This window comes from Oncorhynchus tshawytscha, linkage group LG09 (genome assembly GCF_018296145.1).
Source record: "Oncorhynchus tshawytscha isolate Ot180627B linkage group LG09, Otsh_v2.0, whole genome shotgun sequence".
Classification (NCBI taxonomy): domain Eukaryota; kingdom Metazoa; phylum Chordata; class Actinopteri; order Salmoniformes; family Salmonidae; genus Oncorhynchus; species Oncorhynchus tshawytscha.
Genome location: NC_056437.1, coordinates 15,857,037 through 15,878,432, shown reverse-complemented (window position 1 = coordinate 15,878,432; position 21,396 = coordinate 15,857,037). Strand labels below are relative to the sequence as shown.

General features: G+C 43.1%; 1 protein-coding gene across 3 annotated transcripts; it reads left to right on the top strand.

The window, feature by feature from the left end:
- Positions 1-939: 939 nt before the first annotated feature.
- LOC112257437 (protein prune homolog 2) lies at positions 940-17,857 on the top strand. Of its 3 annotated transcripts, none has more exons than XM_024430987.2 (12): positions 968-1,065; positions 1,750-2,040; positions 4,220-4,295; positions 4,636-4,845; positions 5,092-5,268; positions 5,646-5,748; positions 6,422-6,553; positions 8,642-8,728; positions 15,368-15,466; positions 15,561-15,599; positions 16,080-16,127; positions 16,354-17,857. In XM_024430987.2, exons 3-12 carry the CDS (start codon positions 4,241-4,243, stop codon positions 16,382-16,384), a joined length of 981 nt encoding a protein of 326 aa, XP_024286755.1. In that variant the 5' UTR covers positions 968-1,065; positions 1,750-2,040; positions 4,220-4,240; the 3' UTR covers positions 16,385-17,857. The 3 variants fall into 3 exon arrangements, with proteins under 3 accessions (XP_024286756.1, XP_024286755.1, XP_024286757.1); XM_024430989.2 differs by having other exon boundaries at positions 16,080-16,131; XM_024430988.2 differs by lacking the exon at positions 1,750-2,040 and having other exon boundaries at positions 940-1,065.
- Positions 17,858-21,396: the final 3,539 nt, after the last annotated feature.

Here is a 21,396-nt window from a genome sequence, read left to right as displayed (position 1 = left end):
TCCCAGTGCGAGTGGGCGGTTCCCGAGGAGTGAGAGAAAACCAAATTTTAGCAGCAGGTATAAAATAATGACAGACTAACTAGATAGCTATAGGTTTGTTTTGAATTGGCTAACTAAGCATTCATTTCGTTGGTGTCTTTCCACCAGCACTGCATAACCTAAATAATTCTTCACTGTTAGAAAACTGGGATTCCCCTCTATTAAACAGAAGCAATATAACTGCGATCATCATTAGAAAATATTCTAAGAATATCCTAATTGACAAATAACTTTCTGTGCATAGATCTCCACAACACATTAATAATTTTATAAAGACAAATGTATTTGGTTGTAATGTTGAAAAAGCCAAGCCTGCACACCCAGGAGCTCTCCAGATGGAGGGTTGACCACATGTTGACAACGTGACTAACAGTGCAGTTCTATGTGGGGGCTAAGTGCTTTGATCAAGGGCACAATGGTAGGAGGTGGTAGGTCTACATGGGATTGGACACACCACTTTTCCAGTGTCAGTAATGCTTACTTTTTCATGTAAGCTATATATAATATTAATATGAATGAAAATGTAGTTAAAAGTCATGGAGAAGTCAAGGAAAATATGTATTAACCATTAACAGTGAATAATCAGAGGTATCTATAGCATAATGTCATTTGTGAATTTCAGTGAACATAGTCTAATGGATGACTTGGGAAAAGACAGCTCCTGCATTTCTTTCATCACAAGTCAAGCTCTGGTGTTAACACACACACACACACACACACACACACACACACACACACACACACACACACACACGCACACGCACACGCACACGTACACGTACACACACACACACACACACGCACACACACGCACACGCACACACACACACACACACACACACACACACACACACACACACACACACACACACACACACACACACACACACACACACACACAGGTATGACGGTGGCAGGACATCGTGGCAACGACCTTTGTACCAAACAGGCAGCAGTCATGTGTGCTGTACTTTCAGACTCCTATCTCTTCCTGTTTAACTGGTGAGACCGAGACCAAGAACAGAGGTGAGTGACTAAACAAACAAACATGCGCCCGTCCAAAGAGGATCTCCTCAGAGGAAAAGTCTTCCAACTATGTAGAATTATGTTTTGTCGTTTAACAACCAGTGTTTGCAACTATTTACTGTATACTTGAAAGCCCTGCTCATATTTTAAAGTTCCACATCTCTATTGTGTAGTAGGAGACACTGGCTATTGTTTGATCTTCCTGTTTTTTTATATATTTTTATTTTTGATTGCATTAGGTGAGGAGGTGCTGTATTTCTTTTCTATTGTTTGATTGAAATATCAAGTGCTTGTTATCCTTAGATAGTGTATTATATATATATATATAAGGCAGATACTGTACATGGAGAATATGAGAGATGAGACTGTAGGTAGGTGTGTTTATTTAGGAGACACTGAAGCAATTTAAGGTGACCAGACATGATGTAGTTATAACTGAACATTTATAGTGGGTGGAACTAGCAAATGGTCGTAAAATTAGAACATTAGTAAAGGTGGTAGTCATACAGTTTAATGCTCATCATAAAGCACTGCTACGTATTTACAATATTGTCTGATCGATTTATTTAGATTCATCAAATAACATGGAATGGCTTCTAAAATACATCGATTGTCTTAAATAGTGAAAGCAAGGGATTCATTTTAATTATACTGTTTCCTTTCAACTCATTGTTTCTCTTTTAGCCCTGAGGGATAATAAAAACCTCTTTTAGCTGCGCAGTTGGGCTTACAACTCCTCTCAGTTGGCCTCTAATAATAACACACACACGCACGCACAACTGGAGACGCAGGGGATTGCCTTTATTTGGTGCCAGCCTGGGTCATGTGACCACAAAATGGTGGAAGCTGTGAGCAGTTTGCAAGCTGAGCATCTCTATCAAGAGCCTGGGAGGAAAATAAAGACAAAAAGGGAGACACAGCTGAAATCCATGCTCTGAGACAGAGAAGGACAGAGATTCCTGTGCCCCAGTAGTGGTGAGTGGATGGGTTAAATGTGATGCAGAATAAAGGAAAAGGGAGAAGAGAGAGATGTATTTCTTTTCTAGAGACAGGAAGAGAGGGAGAGAGAGGGAGGGGCTGCTGTCATCAGCACTGTGTTGCTGTGCTGCGGTGTGTGTATTAGGTGGTTCATCGCCGTCCATGGAGCAAAGCAGCTGATGCTGGTCTTGCTATACCGACCATATGTGTGTTTGTCTGTGTGTATGTGTGTGTGTGAATCAGCAGTATGTAATTCATCTTTTCTGTTCAGAATTCAGCTATTCTAATCAGCATGTTTTTTGTTTGTTGCATTTGCCAATGCAATCAGATTTTTCTTCTCCCGTCTGGAAGAGAAACTAGGATCAGTTCAGTATTTTCATGCACGTGAGTGCACGTGAAGGTTGGTTCATTTGCATCTGTGCCTAATCTGTGCTCGAGTGAGCGTGTGGACATTTGAATCAGCAGAGAGACTGAAAAGAGGAGAGAGGGAAGAGAAGAGAACGGGAGGAGAGAGGGAGGAGAATGGGCTGCTGATGATGTAACAGCTTTACCCTACCTCCCCATCCCTCTCTCCGCCTCCTCCTGCAATAAACGGATGGATGATTCACAGAGAAGGAGAGATCTGACGACCTTTACCCCAACCCTCCTCCCACTCCCCCCTCTTCTCCCTCTCCCTCTCCCTCTCCTCCTCTCCTCCCTCTCTTTCTCTACTCCCCTCCCTCTTCTCCCTCTCTTTCTCCTCTCCCCTCCCTCTTTTCCTTCTCCCCCTCTTCCTCCACTCCCATTCATGTTTTCTACTCCCCTCCCACCCCTCCCTCATCTCCCTCTCCCCCACTCCCATTCCTCTTTTCTACTCCCATCCCACCCCTCCCCCATCTCCCTTTCCCCCTCTTCCTCCACTCCCATTCCTCTTTTCTACTCCCCTCCCACCCCCCATCTCCCCCGTTTCCTCCACTCCCCTCCCTCATCTCCCTCTCCCCTCTTCCTCCACTCTCCCCCTCTTCTTCCTCTTCCCCTCTACTCCCTCTCCCTCCCACTCCTCTTCCTCCACTCTACTCCCCTTCCTTTTCTGACCCTCATCCACCCTCCCTCTTCTCCTTCTCCCCATTTTCTCCCTCTCCCCTTCTTCCCCTTCTCCCCTCTAGTGGGGTAAATTCAAATCATCCCAGCAGCAATGATAGAGACACAATCCTTTAAGACAGTGTGCCTGTAGGAGATGTGACTGTGTGACTGTGTGTACTACAGTATTCCCAACTGAGTTCACTCACTGTGTGTGTATGAGCAAACACAAAACACAGTCAAGCTCTCACTGGTACGCAGTATCAATAGTTCTAGTATAGGGACTATTGTGGATGATGTCTTAGTATAGGGACTATTGTGGATGATGTCTTAGGATAGGGACTATTGTGGATGATGTCTTAGGATAGGGACTATTGTGGATGATGTCTTAGGATAGGGACTATTGTGGATGATGTCTTAGAATAGGGACTATTGTGGATGATGTCTTAGGATAGGCAATATTGTGGATGATGTCTTAGGATAGGGACTATTGTGGATGATGTCTTAGTATTTGTATTTATTATGGATCCCCATTAGCTGCTGCCAAGGCAGTCCCCATATACATTCACAGATTTTACAACACACTGTGTGCCCTCAGGCCCATACTCCACCACTACCACATATCTACAGTAGAAAAATCCATGTGTAAGTGTGTGTATAGTGCATATGTTATTGTGTGTGTCTGTGTATGCATGTGTCTGTGTCTATGTTTGATGTCTTAGTATAGGGACTATTGTGGATGATTTCGTAGTATAGGGACTATTTTGGATGATGGATGATGATTCTCCCCAGCAATGTAGAGGTTGAAGGACCACAGTAGAGGGTTTGGGACCTTGTAACCTGTCTGTTGAAGTGAAAAATCTATTCTCTCTTTGTGGTGCAAGAAATGAAAGCCCTGTTGTTTAGATAATGACACACACACACACACACACACACACACACACACACACACACACACACACACACACACACACACACACACACACACAGTTGAACCAGAGGAGTTAGCTCCTCCCACCAGCCTTCTCTGACATGGACAAACTCACACATGCGCACGCACACACACTCTTTATTGAGTCTATATTCAGTATATCATTGGTCTCTGTGTTCTCTTCAGGTCCCACTGGGTGATGAGGGTATGGACCTGGCATCTCACAGTAAGATGAGCTCAGAGGTGGCCGAGGGCAGACCAGGTGAGCCTCAGTTAGACACTGGCAACTCTGTGTGTGATAGGTTATTATTCCATCATTACTCTTTGGCTACCTGCAGGACTGAGCTGTCAGTTTACTTAATTAGGCACCCTCTCACAGTTACATACAGCAGCATGATGAGGCTAGTTACTCATACAGACACATTAACTCATTCCTAATGCACATTTACTGCTATATCATTTAAAAGTCCAAATGTTCTTTAGCACAAGACAACCAGACAAAATGCCATAACACACGACTCCACAAGAGATAAGGAGTGATGAAGAGAGACAGATGGATCATTCTAACATGTACAGTGACTCTTCCCCCTCTCTCCCTGTAGCCCCTCCCAACTCGCTGCCCCTGCAGGGCACGCCGGGTGGCCCCTCCCAAAGGAAGAAGCTCTCCGCCCCGCGTATCAGCCTTTCACTGGACCAGAGTGAAGACGACGCCCTAGAGACACCCGATGACCTGGACATTAATGTGGACGACCTGGATACGCCTGACGACACAGACTATCTGGACTACACCGACAATGAGCTGGACTGGGAGGGTGAGTCAGTCTAGGAGTACGTCCCAAATGGCACTCTTAAGTACACTTTACAGTATAGGTCCATTTCAGACAGTCTAATATACCAAACAAGATATTTCACCACTTGGGAAGCTATCAAGCTATCAATGAAAATGAACATTTTATTTCGTATACCTAATTTCTCTGTAATAAAATGTTTGTTGTTGGATTTATAGTATGTCTGTGTTTTCTACTAGCTGTGTTTCTGTTTTTTTTTCCCCAAACCAGAACCCCCGACAGCCAATCGCAACACATCAAAAGAGCCGTGCGAGCCGATTCCTACGTGCAGTGCAGCGGAGGAGCGTCAGGATGCGAAGCTGTGGAGGGCCGTGGTCATCGGAGAGCAGGAACACCGCATCAACATGAAGATCATCGAGCCCTACCAGAGAGTTATATCCCATGGAGGTACAGGAAAGTTCTGATTGTTGTTTAGTGTTTTCATACCTTCTTTTTTTATATACCTTATTTTACCTCCTTTCTCTTGATGGGGTCTCCCATACAAAACAGATTTTAATTTCATGGAATGTAATGGGACTTAATTACAGGTAAAAAAATGTAATATTCAGACATACACTGACATACCGATGGCAGATGACAGAGAGAAATACAAACAAACTGAGAAACGAAACAGCCAAACACCTCACCCAACAACACCCTACCCTACCCCACCCAACCCAGACCCAACCCACGATCTAGCCTCTGAGACAGGGTACTCTTGTAAACTGTTGTAGTGTGGGCAATATTTTAATATTTCTTTTGAAGTGTTGTTTTTCCTTCATCAGGGTACTATGGAAACGGAGTGAACGCCATAATAGTGTTTGCAGCGTGTTTCCTCCCAGACAGTGACAGTGAGGACTACCATGAAGTCATGGAGAACCTCTTCCTGTAAGTTGCACCTATCCTCACTCTCCTTAGTACTGACTTAGGCACCTTCTAAAGGTGATGCACGCGGAGATCACATTCACTATAAATGCTGAATATTTCAGCTCAATCTGAAATTACCTTTAAATGTCAAGCAAGCTATTACTCAGATCTTGTGTGGATCGGAATGTTTCCCGACCTTACTCCCCTATCCCTGGTTCGAAACGTAGACCTGTGACCGAACAATACACACATTATGTGTAGATGTTTTGATGGATATACTGATAACTAATTGCGTTTTATGGTTAAGTTCTTGTCTGTCTTTATTTCCAAGAAAAATAACTTGAAGAGCAATGTTGTAAATATTCTGCATGTACCTTCCAATTGTTCACTGTCATACTCCTCTCTTGTTCTTCATTTCAGTGATATTTCAGATGTTTCTCTACTCTTTGGACATGTTTTAAATCATACACTAAAATCTAGTGATTAGATTGATTTACATTTGACATTTTGTCCATTTATCAGATGCTCTTATCCACAGCGACTTACAAATTAGTGCATTCATTTTAAGATAGCTAGGTGAGGCAAACTCATATCACAGTGGTAGTAAGTACATTTTCCCTCAATAAAGTAGTTATCAGCGAAGTCAGTGATAGTAGTTTGATGTGTACTTGCCTGCTGTTTGCCCTGCCGGCAGGTATGTGATCAGCACGTTGGAGCTGATGGTGGCAGAGGACTATATGATTGTCTATTTGAACGGAGCCACGCCCCACAGGAGGATGCCTGGAATGGGCTGGCTCAAGAAGTGCTACCAGATGATTGACAGGAGGTAGATTGCTTTTTACAATGTTTGATTCATGGATGAGTAGATGGATGGATTAATTATATTTGTAGTATGAAAAAGTGCAAGGGGATAGAATCAGGACCACGGGATAAAATGTGATAGGATTAACATGTATTTACAGTTGAAGTCGGAAGTTTACATACACTTAGGTTGGAGTCATTAAAACTAGTTTTTCAACCACTCCACAAATTTCTTGTTAACCAACTATAGTTTTGGCAAGTTGGGTACGACATCTACTTTGTAGAATTAATTGTCAATTAATTAATTAATTTTTCCAACAATTGTTTCAGACAGATTATTTCACTTATAATTCACTGTATCACAATTCCAGTGGGTCAGAAGTTTACATACACTAAATTGACTGTGCCTTTAATCAGCTTGGAAAATTCCAGAAAGTGATTTCATGGCTTTAGAAGCTTCTGATAGGCTAATTGACATAATTTGAGTCAATTGGAGGTGTACCTGTGGATGTATTTCAAGGCCTACCTTCAAACTCAGTGCCTCTTTTCTTGACATCAGGGGTGAATCAAAAGAAATCAGCCAAGACTTCAGAAAAAACATTGTAGACCACCACAAGTCTGGTTGATCCTTGGGAGCAATTTCAAAATGCCTGAAGGTACACGTTCATCTGTACAAACAATAGTACGCAAGTATAAACACCATGGGACCGCGCAGCTGTCATACCGCTCAGGAAGGAGACGCGTTCTATCTCCTAGAGATGAACATACTTTGGTGCAAAAAGTGCAAATCAAACCCCAGAACAACAACAAATGTCCTTCTGAAGATGCTGGAGGAAACAGGCAAAAGTATATATCCACAGTAAAATGTGTCCTGTTTCGACATAACCTGAAACGCCGCTCAGCAAGGAAGAGCCACTGCTCCAAAACCACCATAAAAAAAGCCAGACTACGGTTTGCAACTGCACATGGGGACAAAGATTGTACTTTTTAGAGAAATGTCCTTTGGTCTGATCAAACAAAAATAGAACTGTTTGGCCATAATGACCATCGTTATATTTGGAGGAAAAAGGGGGAGGCTTGCAAGCCGAAGAACACCATCCCAACCGTGAAGCACGGGGCATCATGTTGTGGGGGTGCTTTGCTGCAGGAGGGACGGGTGCACTTCACAAAATAGATGGCTCCAGCTCCGCTTTGGGGCGGCGATATTGCCCTGGCTGTGCCCAGGGTCCTTTTCCGTCCAGTATCTCCTCCCAAGTCTAATAGTCCTGATTGTGCTGCTCCTCCTGCCGCTGCCTGTCACCACGCTGCTTGGTCTTGTTTTGGTGGGTAATTCTGTCACGGCTGATTTCTTCCTCTTCGTCTGAAGAGGAGGTGTAGCAGGGATCGGACCAATATGCAGCGTGGTAAGTATCCATAGTTGTTTTTAATGAAATAACCTGAACACTACAAAACAATAAACGAACCGTGAACAACTGAAGCCTGAAACAGTACCGTGTGGTGAACAAACACAGACACGGAAACAATCACCCACAAAGTACCCACAGAATATGGCTGCCTAAATATGGTTCCCAATCAGAGACAACGATAGACAGCTGCCTCTAATTGAGAACCAATCCAGGCAACCATAGACATACAATATACCTAGAAAGGAAACAGCCCCATAAACATACAAAATCCCTAGACAAGATTAAAAGTGTGGGTGTGACAGTGGGAAGTTTGTGGAAGGCTACCTGAAACGTTAAACAATTTGAAGCCAATGCTATCAAATACTAATTGAGTGTATGTAAACTTCTGACCCACTGGGAATGTGATGAAAGAAATCAAAGCTGAAATAAATAATTATATCTACTATGATTCTGACATTTCATATTCTTAAAATGAAGTGATGACCTAACTGACCTAAGACAGGGAATTATTACTAGGATTAAATGTCAGGAATTGTGAAAAACTGTATTTTTCACAATTCCTGACTGAGTTTAAATGTATTTGGCTAAGGTGTATGTAAACTTAGACTTCAACTGTATTACCCCATGTGTTCAACAGTAATAACATTGTATCATGCCACCACACACAAACACTCAATATGATAATTTTTATGAATGTTTGGTTACAGGCTCAGGAAGAATTTGAAATCCTTCATCATTGTCCACCCGTCCTGGTTTATACGGACCATCCTAGCCATCACCAGGCCCTTCATAAGGTAAACACATGTAGACAGTGCCTTCAGAAATGATTCACACCCCCATGACGTTTTGTTGTGACAAAGTGGTAGTAAAATTGATTTGTCATTTTTTTGGTCAACAAGCTACACAAAATATTCTTATGTCAAAGTACAAGAAAACTCTAACATTTGTAAAAAGAAAAAAAAGAAAAAAAAAAGAAAAGGAAAACTAGTATATCTTGATATATTAAATCACTTTTGGCAGTGATTATAGTTGTATAGTTGTGAGTCTTTCAGGATGTCTCTAAGAGCTTTCCACACATAGATTGTGCAACATTTGCCCATCATTATTTTTACAATTCTTCAAGCTCTGTCAAATTGGTTGTTGATCATTGCTAGATAACCAATTTCAGGTCTTACCATAGATTTTCAAGCAGTTTTAAGTCAAAACTGTAACCAGGACACTCAGGAACATTCACTGTCTTCTAGGTAAAAACCTCCCGTGTAGATTTGGCCTTGTGTTTTAGTTATTGACCTGCTGAAAGGTGAATTCATCTCCCAGTGTCTGGTGGAAGGTTTTCCTCCAGGATTCTGCCTGTGCCTCGCTCCATTACGTTTATTTTTTATCCTGAACAATCACAAGCATCCATGTCTTTGTTATGTTCTCGTGTCTTAACCAGTTTAAATAGCCGGTCTTTTTCGTATATATATCTTAATCTCACTTTCTATCTACGAACTAAATATATTTTCCTGCAACCCACCTCATCCAATGTAGTACAGATCTGCTATTTTTATTTATTATAACTGGAACTTCCATCAGGAGCTAGCCAGCTAACTAGCTACTAGTCTTTGTTAGCCACGGCTAGCAGTCTTCATCTTTTTCCCGGTCATCAGCCAGCTTTAGCTCAGACAACACCTGCCAGTCTGCACAGCTCGATATCAACCAAGAGCATATCAGACTGTTTCTCTCTACCATATCACCGGATTCCTGCCGCTCTGGATCATTACACAGGATCATCGCAGCTAGCTGGCTGCAAACAAGTGGCTATTGTTAGCTAACACCTCTGTCCTGAAGCAGCAGCAGCTAGCCTTGAGCTAGCCTCGAGCTAGGCCGCTCGACCAGCTAATTCTAGGGCTACAATACCTCCTTTGCCAATTGGCCTGGTCCCTTAATTGTTGACACGGAGCCCCTCCAATCCATCACGACTGGACTGCCGACGTGATCGCCCGATGTGGTCTCAACAGGCTATTCTGTTACGATGTCGCCAAAGAACCATCTACTAGCCCCGGCCCACTAGCTTTTTTGAACGCTGTGTCCCCTGTTCACCTAGCGTAGTAGTGACTAGCGAACCTCACCCCGACTTACCTATTGCTGCTCTTTTGACCCTATGATCACTCGGCTACACAGCTGATGGCCCCTGGACTGCTTCAATAACACGGTACCTCATTTGTTTACCTGTCAGCCCCAGCCTCGAACTCAGGTCCCGTATGTACCTAACTGACCTGCTCTTGCCCATTCATCACCATTTACTCGTTGTTGTCTTAGCTCTCCTGATCAACACCTGTGATTGCTTTATGCCACTCTCTAATTTCAATATGTCTTGTCTCACTGCTGTCTTGGCTAGTTCCTATTGTTTTATTTCACAGTAGAGCCCTCAGTCCCGCTCAAAATGCCTTATATAGCTCTTTTGTCCCACACACACAAAAAATCCTTACCTGGCTTAACTGGTGCCTCCAGAGACGAAACCTCTCTCATTGTCAGTCAACGCCTAGGATTATCTCCACTGTACTCACATCCTAACATACATACTGTACATTATGCCTTGAATCTATTCTTCCACACCTAGAAATCTGCTCCTTTTATTCTCTGTCCCCAACGCACTAGACGACCAGTTCTTATAGCCTTTAGCCGTACCCTTATCCTACTCCTCCTCTGGTGATGTAGAGGTTAACCCAGGCCCTGTAGCCCCCAGTTCCACTCCTATTCCCCAGGCGCTATCATTTGTTAACTTCTGTAAACGTAAAAGCCTTGGTTTCATGCATGATAACATCAGAAGCCTTCTCCCTAAGTTTGTTTTATTCACTGCTTTAGCACACTCAGCCAACCCTGATGTCCTAGCCGTGTCTGAATCCTGGCTTAGGAAGGCCACCAAAAATTCTGAAATTTCCATTCCCAACTACAACATTTTCCGCCAAGATAGAACGGCCAAAGGGGGTGGAGATGCAATCTACTGCAGAGATAGCCTGCGGAGTTCTGGCATGCTATCCAGGTCTATGCCCAAACAGTTCGAGCTTATACTTTTAAAAATCCACCTTTCCAGAAATAAGTCTCCACTGTTGCCGCTTGTTATAGACCCCCCTCAGCCCCCAGCTGTGCCCTGGACACTATATGTGAATTAATTGCCCCCCATTTATCTTCAGAGTTTGTACTATTAGGTGGCCTAAACTGGGATATGCTTAATATGCTTAACACCCCGGCCGTCCTACAATCTAAGCTAGATGCCCTCAATCTCACACAAACTATCATGGAACCTACCAGGTACAACCCCAAATCCGTAAACACGGGCACCCTCATAGATATCATCCTGACCAACCTGCCCTCTAAATACACCTCTGCTGTCTTCAACCAGGATCCCAGCGACCACTGCCTCATTGCCTGCGTCCGTAATAGTTCTGTCGTCAAAAGACCACCCTTCATCACTGTCAAACGCTCTCTATAACAATTCAGCGAGCAGGCCTTTCTAATCGACCTGGCCTGGGTATCCTGGAAGAAAATTGACCTAATTCCGTCAGTAGAGGGTGCCTGGTTATTCTTTAAAAGTGCTTTCCTCACCATCTTAAATAAGCATGCCCCATTCAAAAATGTAGAACTAAGAACAGATATAGCCCTTGGTTCGCTCCAGACTTGACTGCCCTTGACCAGCACAAAAACATCCTGTGGCGTACTGTATTAGCATTGAATAGCCCCCGCGATATGCAACTTTTCAGGGAAGTTAAGAACCAATATACACAGGCAGGTAGGAAAGCAAGGGCTAGATTTTTCAAATAGAAATTTGCATCCTGTAGCATAAACTCCAAAAGGTTTTTGGACACTGTCCATGGAGAATAAGAGCACCTCCTCCTATCTGCCCACTGCACTCATGCTAGGAAACACTGTCACCACCGATACATCTATGATAATCGAATATTTTAACAAGCCATGCTTTCCATCTGGCTACCCTTACACAGATCAACAGCTCTGCACCCCCCACAGAAACTTGCACAAGCCTCCCCATTTCTCCTTCACCCAAATCCAGATAGCTGATGTTCTGAAAGAGCTGCAAAATCTGGACCCCTACAAATCAGCTGGGCTAGTCAATCTGGACCATCTCTTTCTTAAATGATCTACCTCAATTGTTGCAACCCCTATTACTAACCTGTTCAACCTCTATTTCATATCGTCTGAGATCCCTAAAGATTGGAAAGCGGCCGCGGGGGGGATGATCTATCCTACCCTGCCTTTCTAAAGTCTTCAAAAGCCAAGTAAACAAACAGATTACCGACCATTTCGAATCCCACCGTACCTTCTCCGCTATGCAATCTGGTTTCCGAGCTGGTCATGGGTGCACCTCAGCCACGCTCATGGTCCTAAACGATATCATAACCGCCATTGATACAAGACAATACTGTGCAGCCGTCTTCATCGACCTGGCCAAGGCTTTCGACTCTGTCAATCACCCCATTCTTATCGGCAGACTCAACAGCATCAGCTGTCAGAGCAGCAAACCGATCATTGCACCTGTACACAGCCGTAGAGGTGGATCAGAGAATCACCAGCAGCAAGAGAGACATCACTGATGTATACAGAGAAAAGAGTCGGCCCGGGAATTGAACCTTGTGGCACCCCTATAGAGACTGCAAGAGGTCCGTACAACAGGCCCTCCGATTTGAGAAACCAAGGCTTTCGACTCTGTCAATCACCGCATTCTTATCGGCAGACTCAACAGCCTTGGTTTCTCAAATCGGAGGGCCTGTTGTCCGGACCTCTTGCAGTCTCTATAGGGGTGCCACAAGGTTCAATTCCCGGGCCGACTCTTTTCTCTGTATACATCAGTGATGTCTCTCTTGCTGCTGGTGATTCTCTGATCCACCTCTACGCAGACGACACCATTCTGTATACTTCTGGCCCTTCTTTGGACACTGTTAACAAACCTCCAGACAAGCTTCAATGCCATACAACACTCCTTCTGTGCCCTCCAACTGATCTTAAATGCAAGTAAAAATAAATGCATGCGTTTCAACTGATCACTGCCCTCACCCTCCCGTCCATCTAGTATCACTACTTTGGACGGTTCTGACTTAGAATATGTGGACAACTACAAATTCCTAGGTTTCTGTTTAGACTGTAAACTCTCCTTCCAGACTCACATTAAGCATCTCCAATCCAAAATGAAATCTAGAATCAGCTTCCTATTTTGCAACAAAGCATCCTTCACTCACGCTGCCAAACATACCCTCGTAAAACTGACTATCCTGCCAATCCTTGACTTCGGCAATGTCATTTACAAAATAGCCTCCAACGCTCTACTCAGCAAATTGGATGCAGTCTATCACAGGGCCATCCGTTTTGTTACCAAAGCCCCATATACGACCTGTATGCTCTTGTTGGCTGGCCCTCGCGTCATATTCGTTGCCAAACCTACTGGCTCCAGGTCACCTATAAGCCTTTGCTAGGTATAGCCCTGCTTTATCTCAGTTCACTGGTCACCATAGCAGCACCCACCCGTAGCACGCGCTCCAGCAGGTATATTTCACTGGTCATCCCCAAAGCCAACTCCTGCTTTAGCCGCCTTTCCTTCCAGTTCTCTGCTGCCAATGACTGGAACGAATTGCAAATATCACTGAAGCTGGATTCTTATATCTCCCTCACTAGCTTTAAGCATCAGCTGTCAGAGCAGCAAACCGATCATTGCACCTGTACACAGCCCATCTGTAAATAGCCCACCCAGCTACCTCATCCCTACATTGTTATTTATTTTTTGCTCTTTTGCACTCCAGTATCTCTACTTGCACATTCATCTTCTGCACACCTATCACTCCAGTGTTTAATTGCTAAATTGTAATTATTTCGCCACCATGGCCTATTTATTGCCTTACCTCCCAAATCTTACTACATTTGCACACACTGTATATAGACTTTTCTATTGTGTTATTGACTGTACGTTTGTTAATCACATGTGTTTTTGTCGCACTGCTTTGCTTTATTTTGGCCAGGTCACAGTTGTAAATGAGAACTTGTTCTCAACTGACCTACCTGGTTAAATAAAGGTGAAATAAGAAAATCATTTTAAAAAGCATACCCATAACATGATGCAACCACCATTGTGCTTGAAAATATGGAGAGTAGTACTCAGTAATGTGTTGTATTGGATTTGCTCCAAACATGGCACTTTGTATTCAGGGCAAAAAGTGAATTTCTTTGCCAATTTTTTTGCAGTATTACTTTAGTGATTTCCTTCCTCTCCAGCAACTGAGTTAGGAAGGATGTCTGTATGTTTGTATTGACTGGGTGTATTGATACACCAACCAAATTGTAATTAATAACTTCACCATGCTCAAAGGGATATTCGATATCTGCTTTTTTTTACCCATCTACCAACAGGTGCCTTCTTTGCGGCGAGACATTGGAAAACCTAACTGGCCTTTGTGGTTGAATCTGTGTTTGAAATCCAATGCTCAACTAAGGGACCTGACAGTTAATTGTATGTGTGGGTTACAGAGATGAGGAAGTCATTCAAAAAATATTGTAAAAATATTGTACAGAAAGTGAGTCTATGCAAACTATTATGTGACATGTCAAGCAAATGTTTACTCCTGAACTTATTTAGGCTTGCCATAACAAAGGGGTTGAATACTTGACTCAAGACATTTCAGCTTTTCATATTTAATTAATTTGTTTACAAAAATTCTAACAACATAATTCCACTTTGACATTATGGGGTATTTTGTGTAGGCCAGTGACAAAATATCTCAATTTAATCCATTTTAAAATTCTGGCTCTAACACAACAAAATGTGGAGAATGTCAAGGGGTGTGAATACTTCACGAAAGCATGGTATACACTGAGTGTACAAAACACCTACTCTTACATGACATAGCCTGAACAGGTGAATGCTATGATCCCTTGTTGATGTCACTTTAAATCAGTGTAGATGAAGGGGAGGTAGACAGGTTAAAGAAGGATTTTTATGCCTTGAGACAATTGAGACATGGATTGTGTATGTGTGCCAGTCAGAGGGTGAATGGGCAAGACAAAAGATGTTAGTGCCTTTAAACGTGGTATGGTAGTAGGTGCCAGGTGCACTGGCCTGTGTCAAGAACCGCAACGCTGCTGGGTTTTTCACCCTTAACAGTTTCCTGTGTGTATCAATGGTCCGCCACCCAAAGGACATCCAGCCAACTTGAAACAACTGTGGGAAGCATTGGGTTCAACATGGGCCAGCATCCCTGTGGAACGCTTTTGACATCTTGTAGAGTCCATGACCAGATGAATTTAGGCTGTTCTGAGGACAAAAGGGGGTGCAACTCAATATTCAAGGTGTTCCTAATGTTTTGTACACTCAGTGTACATTTCTCTGTTCAAATAAAATAATCTGGTAGATAAAGATAGCAGGAGTGTGTTTGTGTGTTTTGTCACAGCACCAAGTTCAGCAATAAGATAAAGTACGTGAACAGCCTGGCTGAGCTGCAGGAACTCATCCCCATGGAGTATGTCCACATCCCAGAGTGCATCATTAGGTGAGCCCAGTCTACACATCCCTCTCTCCCTTCTTCTCCTCTCCTCCTCTTCACTGTAACTGACTATCTTCTGTTGTCAACTCTCACCCCTTAGCCTTGACGAGGAGCTGAAGGAAGCGGCGCTGAGCTCGACGTAAGCATTGACTCCCTTCCCTTATTATTACGGCTGTAGAAACAGAAACTATGTACCCCCCCATGTCTGTTCTCTCTTAACTAGACTCCCATCTATCACATGATCCTGTTTAAGATCAGAAAGGCTTCTAGGTTGGATCAGCCTTCTCACTTGTGTGTTTGTTCTGACTACTTTCATACACTGTAGTAATATGGAAATGTGATAAATGTATCCCGCAAAGCATTTGTCTTCCATGTATTACCATAATCTATGGTTTATTGATGATTAATTATGGTGATATATCACAGATGGTGAATGAGATGAGTCTGAGAAAGAGATGTAGAATTCCAATGAGAAACATACTCATTTGACTATATTTGGTTCAGCCTTCCCCACAAGGAATACCATTGATTCAATATGGTCCATAGAATGTAGCCCTTGGATATATTTACCACTGCACCCCAGATTCCCTTCTGACTTGTTTTCCTTTTTCTTCTGTAGTGTGAGCAGCTTCCTCCAGGGACCTGAGCCAACGTCTGGGAGACCAGAGTCAGTAAGACCACTAAAGCTACTTGTTTAAGTGCAGTCTGAAGAGAGATGGCCTTGTCTGGCTTGTCTGTCTTTCATATAAACACTAAGGTTGCGTCCCAAAATGGCACCCTATTCCCTTTAGGGCCCTGGTCAAAAGCAGTGCACTATATTAGGGAATAGTTTGCTATTTGGGATGCTACCTCTAACATTACTGCGTGTTTCATTGGCTTCTCTTCCTCTGCAGAGCCGATAAAACCAACACGAACAGCTCCTAGACAGTGGTGTTCAACGACACTGGAAATGGATGGTTGTGGCTTCGCTTCAACATGGAATTTCACATTGTTTTAGAACTCCTGAATGTTTCGTACACTAGAAACAGTAAGACTGATGTACTATTCCTGTGTGTTTGTCAGACACGGAGACGACTATGAAAACAGTCCATAATCACTGTTAGCACTCAGACGCAGTATCCTATAACATCACCATAACATGAATCTACAACACAATTGACAGACTTTAGATTAGCACCAGGGGTTTCTTAATCCTGGTCTTTGGGACCCACAGGGGTGCACTGTTTTGTTTCTTCCCAGCACTAACACCTGATAGCACACCAAGGTCTTGATGATTAGTTGAATAATCAGGTGTGTGTGCTGGGTTGTAACAGAATTTGCACACAAGTGGGTTGCCCAGGATCAGTACTAAGATGCTTGACACTGTAAATCCACATACATGATAGTTTGTTAAGGACAGAATAACAAATGGTCTCTCACAGTACAGTACATACTTCCATTCTTAGCATCAAAGTTAATGTTGTACTTTGGTAATAATGCATGAGCAGCAGTGAAGCAATAATATATCATCCTTTAAAGGTAGACTCAGTGGACTGATGTGGCCGTGAGCAGCACCGCAGATATTGAAAGGAGCGAGATGCAAGACTTGACTTTCACAGTATCTGTGCAGGTGCACGCTTCACGGTGTCCACAGCATGGTAGCCACAGCCACAGGACCAAAACAGCGGGGAAGTTTGAGTTTCACGCTTCATTGCTCTTAGTTCTTGCGGAAATTGACCCACTATGCTGTTGACTTTCTGCATCTAAATCACATCGCTGAGTCTACCTTTAATGTTAGTCCATCTGGGATTTAGACAAGTCATTATGTCCTTGAGACAACAGCACATCAACGATGGTATGTCAAAATCAATCTGACATATCGATGGCATGATAAAACCTAGTACCCTTAGGAAATGACCAAGTTACACGTCTCAATCTTTTTTGTTGTTGATCTTATTACTCTGGATCTTGATGAAAGTGTTTTACCACTAAAATCTCTAGATGTTTTCACGTTGAATTAATCTGAAATACAGAGGATGCCGTGTGTAACCATAGAAATATATTTCTGTGTGTAACCATGTGGTAATGTGTGAAAACAAGCTGTCAGTAAATTGTGAGAGCATGTCCTTTCAGATACCTGTCCTATAAGTCGAGCGTGCCGTGTGTGTGTGTGTGTGTTGTGTCTGTGTGTTTCCGTCAGACTTTCTACATATTCACCGTCTAGGGCTCGTGCTGCACCAAACAGGATATGACCTCAGAGTGGGATAGAGAGAGCAGCATGGGTCTCTGTAAAGCACAATTTCGCATCCCACGTGTGGGTGTATACGTGTGTGTCAATGCATGTTTCCTCAGAATGATGGCCTTCAACAGTGTGTGTAATATGATGGAACACGAAATCAATAAATAGTTTTACGCTGAGCAATTCTGTGTTTTTCCTCACGTGCCATCTATGCCAATGTCAGTTGTATTCATTTGTGAATGAAATGGCCAGTGATGAATTTGCATCCTTATTATTTTTGTGGAGCGATGGGTAACGATGCTTCTTGGGTGACTGTTGTTGATGTGTGCAGAGGGTCCCTGGTTCGCGCCCGGGTATGGGCGAGGGGACGGTCTAAAATTATACTGTTACATGAGCAGACAAGGTAAAAAAGAAATCTGTCGTTCTGCCCCTGAACAAGGCAGTTAACCCACTGTTCCCCGGTAGGCTGTCATTGTAAATAAGAATGTTTTCTTAACTGACTTACCTAGTTAAATAACAATGATAGTGACACATGGCTTGTATCACAACAAAATGTTGTCAATGTTATTTGAAGTGGCAAAACCATAACTGATTTAAAGTATTGAACTTAAACACTCCCACAATTACAAAAGAGGAATAATATTTTGAAACTGATTTCACTGCGCATGATATTGTATTTCAGGGGCCGTGGTTAAAGTCAGACAAAATAAACCATAAAGTCAAAGAATATACTTTTCCCCTAAATGTTAAAAATAACTGGTATTTGACAACCTACACAATTTTGTGTATGAACAGCATTTATTAAAACACCTCAACATGAAATATCTTTGTGTTTTATGTCAAACAAGGACAAATAAGATGGCTGCAAGCTCTGAGAGAAAGAGCGATTCAACGAGAGAGCGTGAGCGATGAGGCAGAAAGAGAAAAATCCTGCTAAAGATACATCACCCTTCAGCAAAATGTATAGCTCTCGTCATTATCCCCTGGCTGCCCGTACCTGAACTTCATGTAGATCGTTCCATCCTGATCCATGTATTTAACATATCTAACCCGGCCCATCCAGCCATCTGTGAATTACACCGACTGGGCCTCTGCATTGTTAGGAAGGGCCCGTAAGGAAGCATTTCCCTGTTAGTCTAAACCTGTTAACAAAGCATTGTGACAAATAGATTTCAATTTGTTTTTCTACTGCTTCTATTGCACCAGGCATGCTCAATCAAGCCATTTGAAATAGTGTTTAAACCCTGGTCTGCTCTAAGGGGTATGCCTAGTCGGGATGTTGGAACAGAGCCCACCTCGTCTCTGTAGTTGCAGCACTCCCGATGCTGTGGAGTCCCTCTACTCGCTCAGACAGAGCCCCCCGGCTGTGAGGATGGCATGGGCAGGACAAATAGTGCAGTTGTATGGATCAGGCCCCCTACAGTCCAGACAGGAACCATCACAGTTCTCATAATCCTGACCAAAGCTGAGGATGACAAGGGAGAGGCGGATATACAAACAGGGTGTGAATCTGAAAAGTATTTTCTTTGATTCAGGGGGTCCATACTTGGGGTCCATACTTGGGGTCCATACTTGGGGTCCAACATGTATGCTGCTGCGTGTTTGGGCTTCAGGCAGAAGTCTTCACGCTTTTTGATGCATTTCAGAACTGCAGTTTCCTCTGCTTGGAGCAACAGTAAAGTGGGCAGGGCAGTACGGATTTCTTCTCACATCTGCAAGCAGAGTCTGAACATCAGATAGGATGGATTTGTCTCCCTCAATCCGTGCAATGGCTACTGCTATAGGTTTCAGGAGTTTCAGGCTGCTTACCACTCTCTCCCAAAATACATCATGCAGGAGGACCCTCGATGGGGCTGTCCATATCGGCAGACTGTGATATGGCCATTTCTTGTAGAGACTCCTTCTCCAGGAGACTGTCAACCATGACAACACCAACCCAACGGGTGTTGCTGGGCAGCTTCAATGTGGTGCTCTTATTCTCACTTTACTTGTTTAGGTAGATTGCTGCTATAACTTGATGTCCCTTCACATACCTAACCATTTCCTTTGCGCTCTTGTAGAGTATCCATTGTTTTCAGTGCCATGATGTCCTTGAGTAGATTCAATGCATGAGTAGCACAGCCAATGTGTGTGATTGAGGGTAGGACTCCTCCACCTTAGACCAAGCAGCCTTCATGTTAGCAGCTGTCTGTCACCAGTGCAAATACCTTCTGTGGTTCAAGGTCATCGATGACTGCCTTCAGCTCATCTGCAATGTAGAGACCGGTGTGTGTTGTCCCTTGTGTCTGTGCTCTTGTGGAATACTGGTTGAGGGGTGGAGATGTAGTTAATTATTCCTTGCCCAAGAACATTCAACCACCCATCTGATATGATTGCAATACAGTCTGCTTTCTCTATGATTTGCTTGACCTTCACTTTAACCCTATTGAACTCTGCATCCAGCAAATGAGTATATAAATCATGGCTGGTTGGAGGGGTGTATGCTGGGCAAAGAACATTCAGAAATCTCTTCCAATACACATTGCCTGTGAGCATCAGAGGTGAACCAGTTGCATACAGAGCAAGACATTCATCAGCATTTCTCTGACTACGCTCCTCCATCGAGTCAAAACTTCTGATTCCAGCAGGACCATGAGCTGTTGCTATCGATAAGGTGTCTGATTCATCATTTTCACCTTGAATAGAAGTAGAGGGACTTTTGTCAGAGGTTGCTTGTTGTGAGCACTGAGGGAACTTTATGCACTTGGCCAGATGATTCTGCATCTTTGTTGCATTCTTCACATATGATTTGGCACAGTATTTGCAAATGTACACATATACATCCTTCTACATTAGCTTGCGTGAAATGTCTCCACACATCAGATAGTGCCCATGGCATTTTCCTGTAAAGATTAGAAAAAAATTGAGTCAAACAAAGTTTAAACAACTCCATTTTAAGACAAATGTTTTAAAATGAAACATGTATAGAAACCAGTGAAATAACACTCAGTTAGCAGGCTCAAGCAAGCTAAAACCCACATGGTAGCAAAAACTAACTAGCAGAACATGTTAAAAAGTTAGAAATGAATTACAACACGCTTTGCTGTCGGCTAATATTTACTAGTTAACAAAAAAAATCATGTCATAAAATATATTCACCCCATCCAGTATTAATCAAAACTTACCAGAAAGAATGTAGTCCTTGGCTCAGTGTAGTAGTGTGGGCTCAATAGCATCTCATTAGTGTGCAAGATCTTGAGAATCATCTGTACACGTGATAGAAGAACGCACTGCACATGTGCATGCAGAGGGTTGCAATTCCATTGAATTGGGGATAGTTTAACCAAAATATGCCATAAGACCTAGAATTGCCTTGTGTATCCCACAAAAAAAGGTTCACTGTCAAAAGCTAACTTTTGATTAATTTAAGCAGAATTCCCAAAATTCCAGGGCTTAATTTCCCATGGGAAATTCCAATAATTTACCAGAAAGTTTCCAACCCTAATTTAGACCCTTTACTCAGTACTTTGTTGAAACACCTTTGGCAGCGATTACAGGCTCGAGTCTTATTGGGTATGACGCTACAAGGTTGGGAAACCTGTATTTGGAGAGTTCCTCAAATTATTTTCTGCAGATCCTCTCAAGCTCGGTCAGGTTAGATGGGGAGCGTCGCAGCACAGCTATTTTCAAGTCTCTCTAGAGATGTTTGATCGGGTTCAAGCCCAGGCTCTGGCTGGGC

Excerpts from the sequence above, each read along its gene's own strand:
- LOC112257437 (XM_024430988.2), top strand. The coding sequence starts at position 4,241 with ATGGACCTGGCATCTCACAGTAAGATGAGCTCAGAGGTGGCCGAGGGC. Across the intron at positions 4,846-5,091 it reads CAATGAGCTGGACTGGGAGG|AACCCCCGACAGCCAATCGC; the intron begins GTGAGTCAGTCT and ends TCCCCAAACCAG. Across the intron at positions 15,600-16,079 it reads GAAGCGGCGCTGAGCTCGAC|TGTGAGCAGCTTCCTCCAGG; the intron begins GTAAGCATTGAC and ends TTTCTTCTGTAG.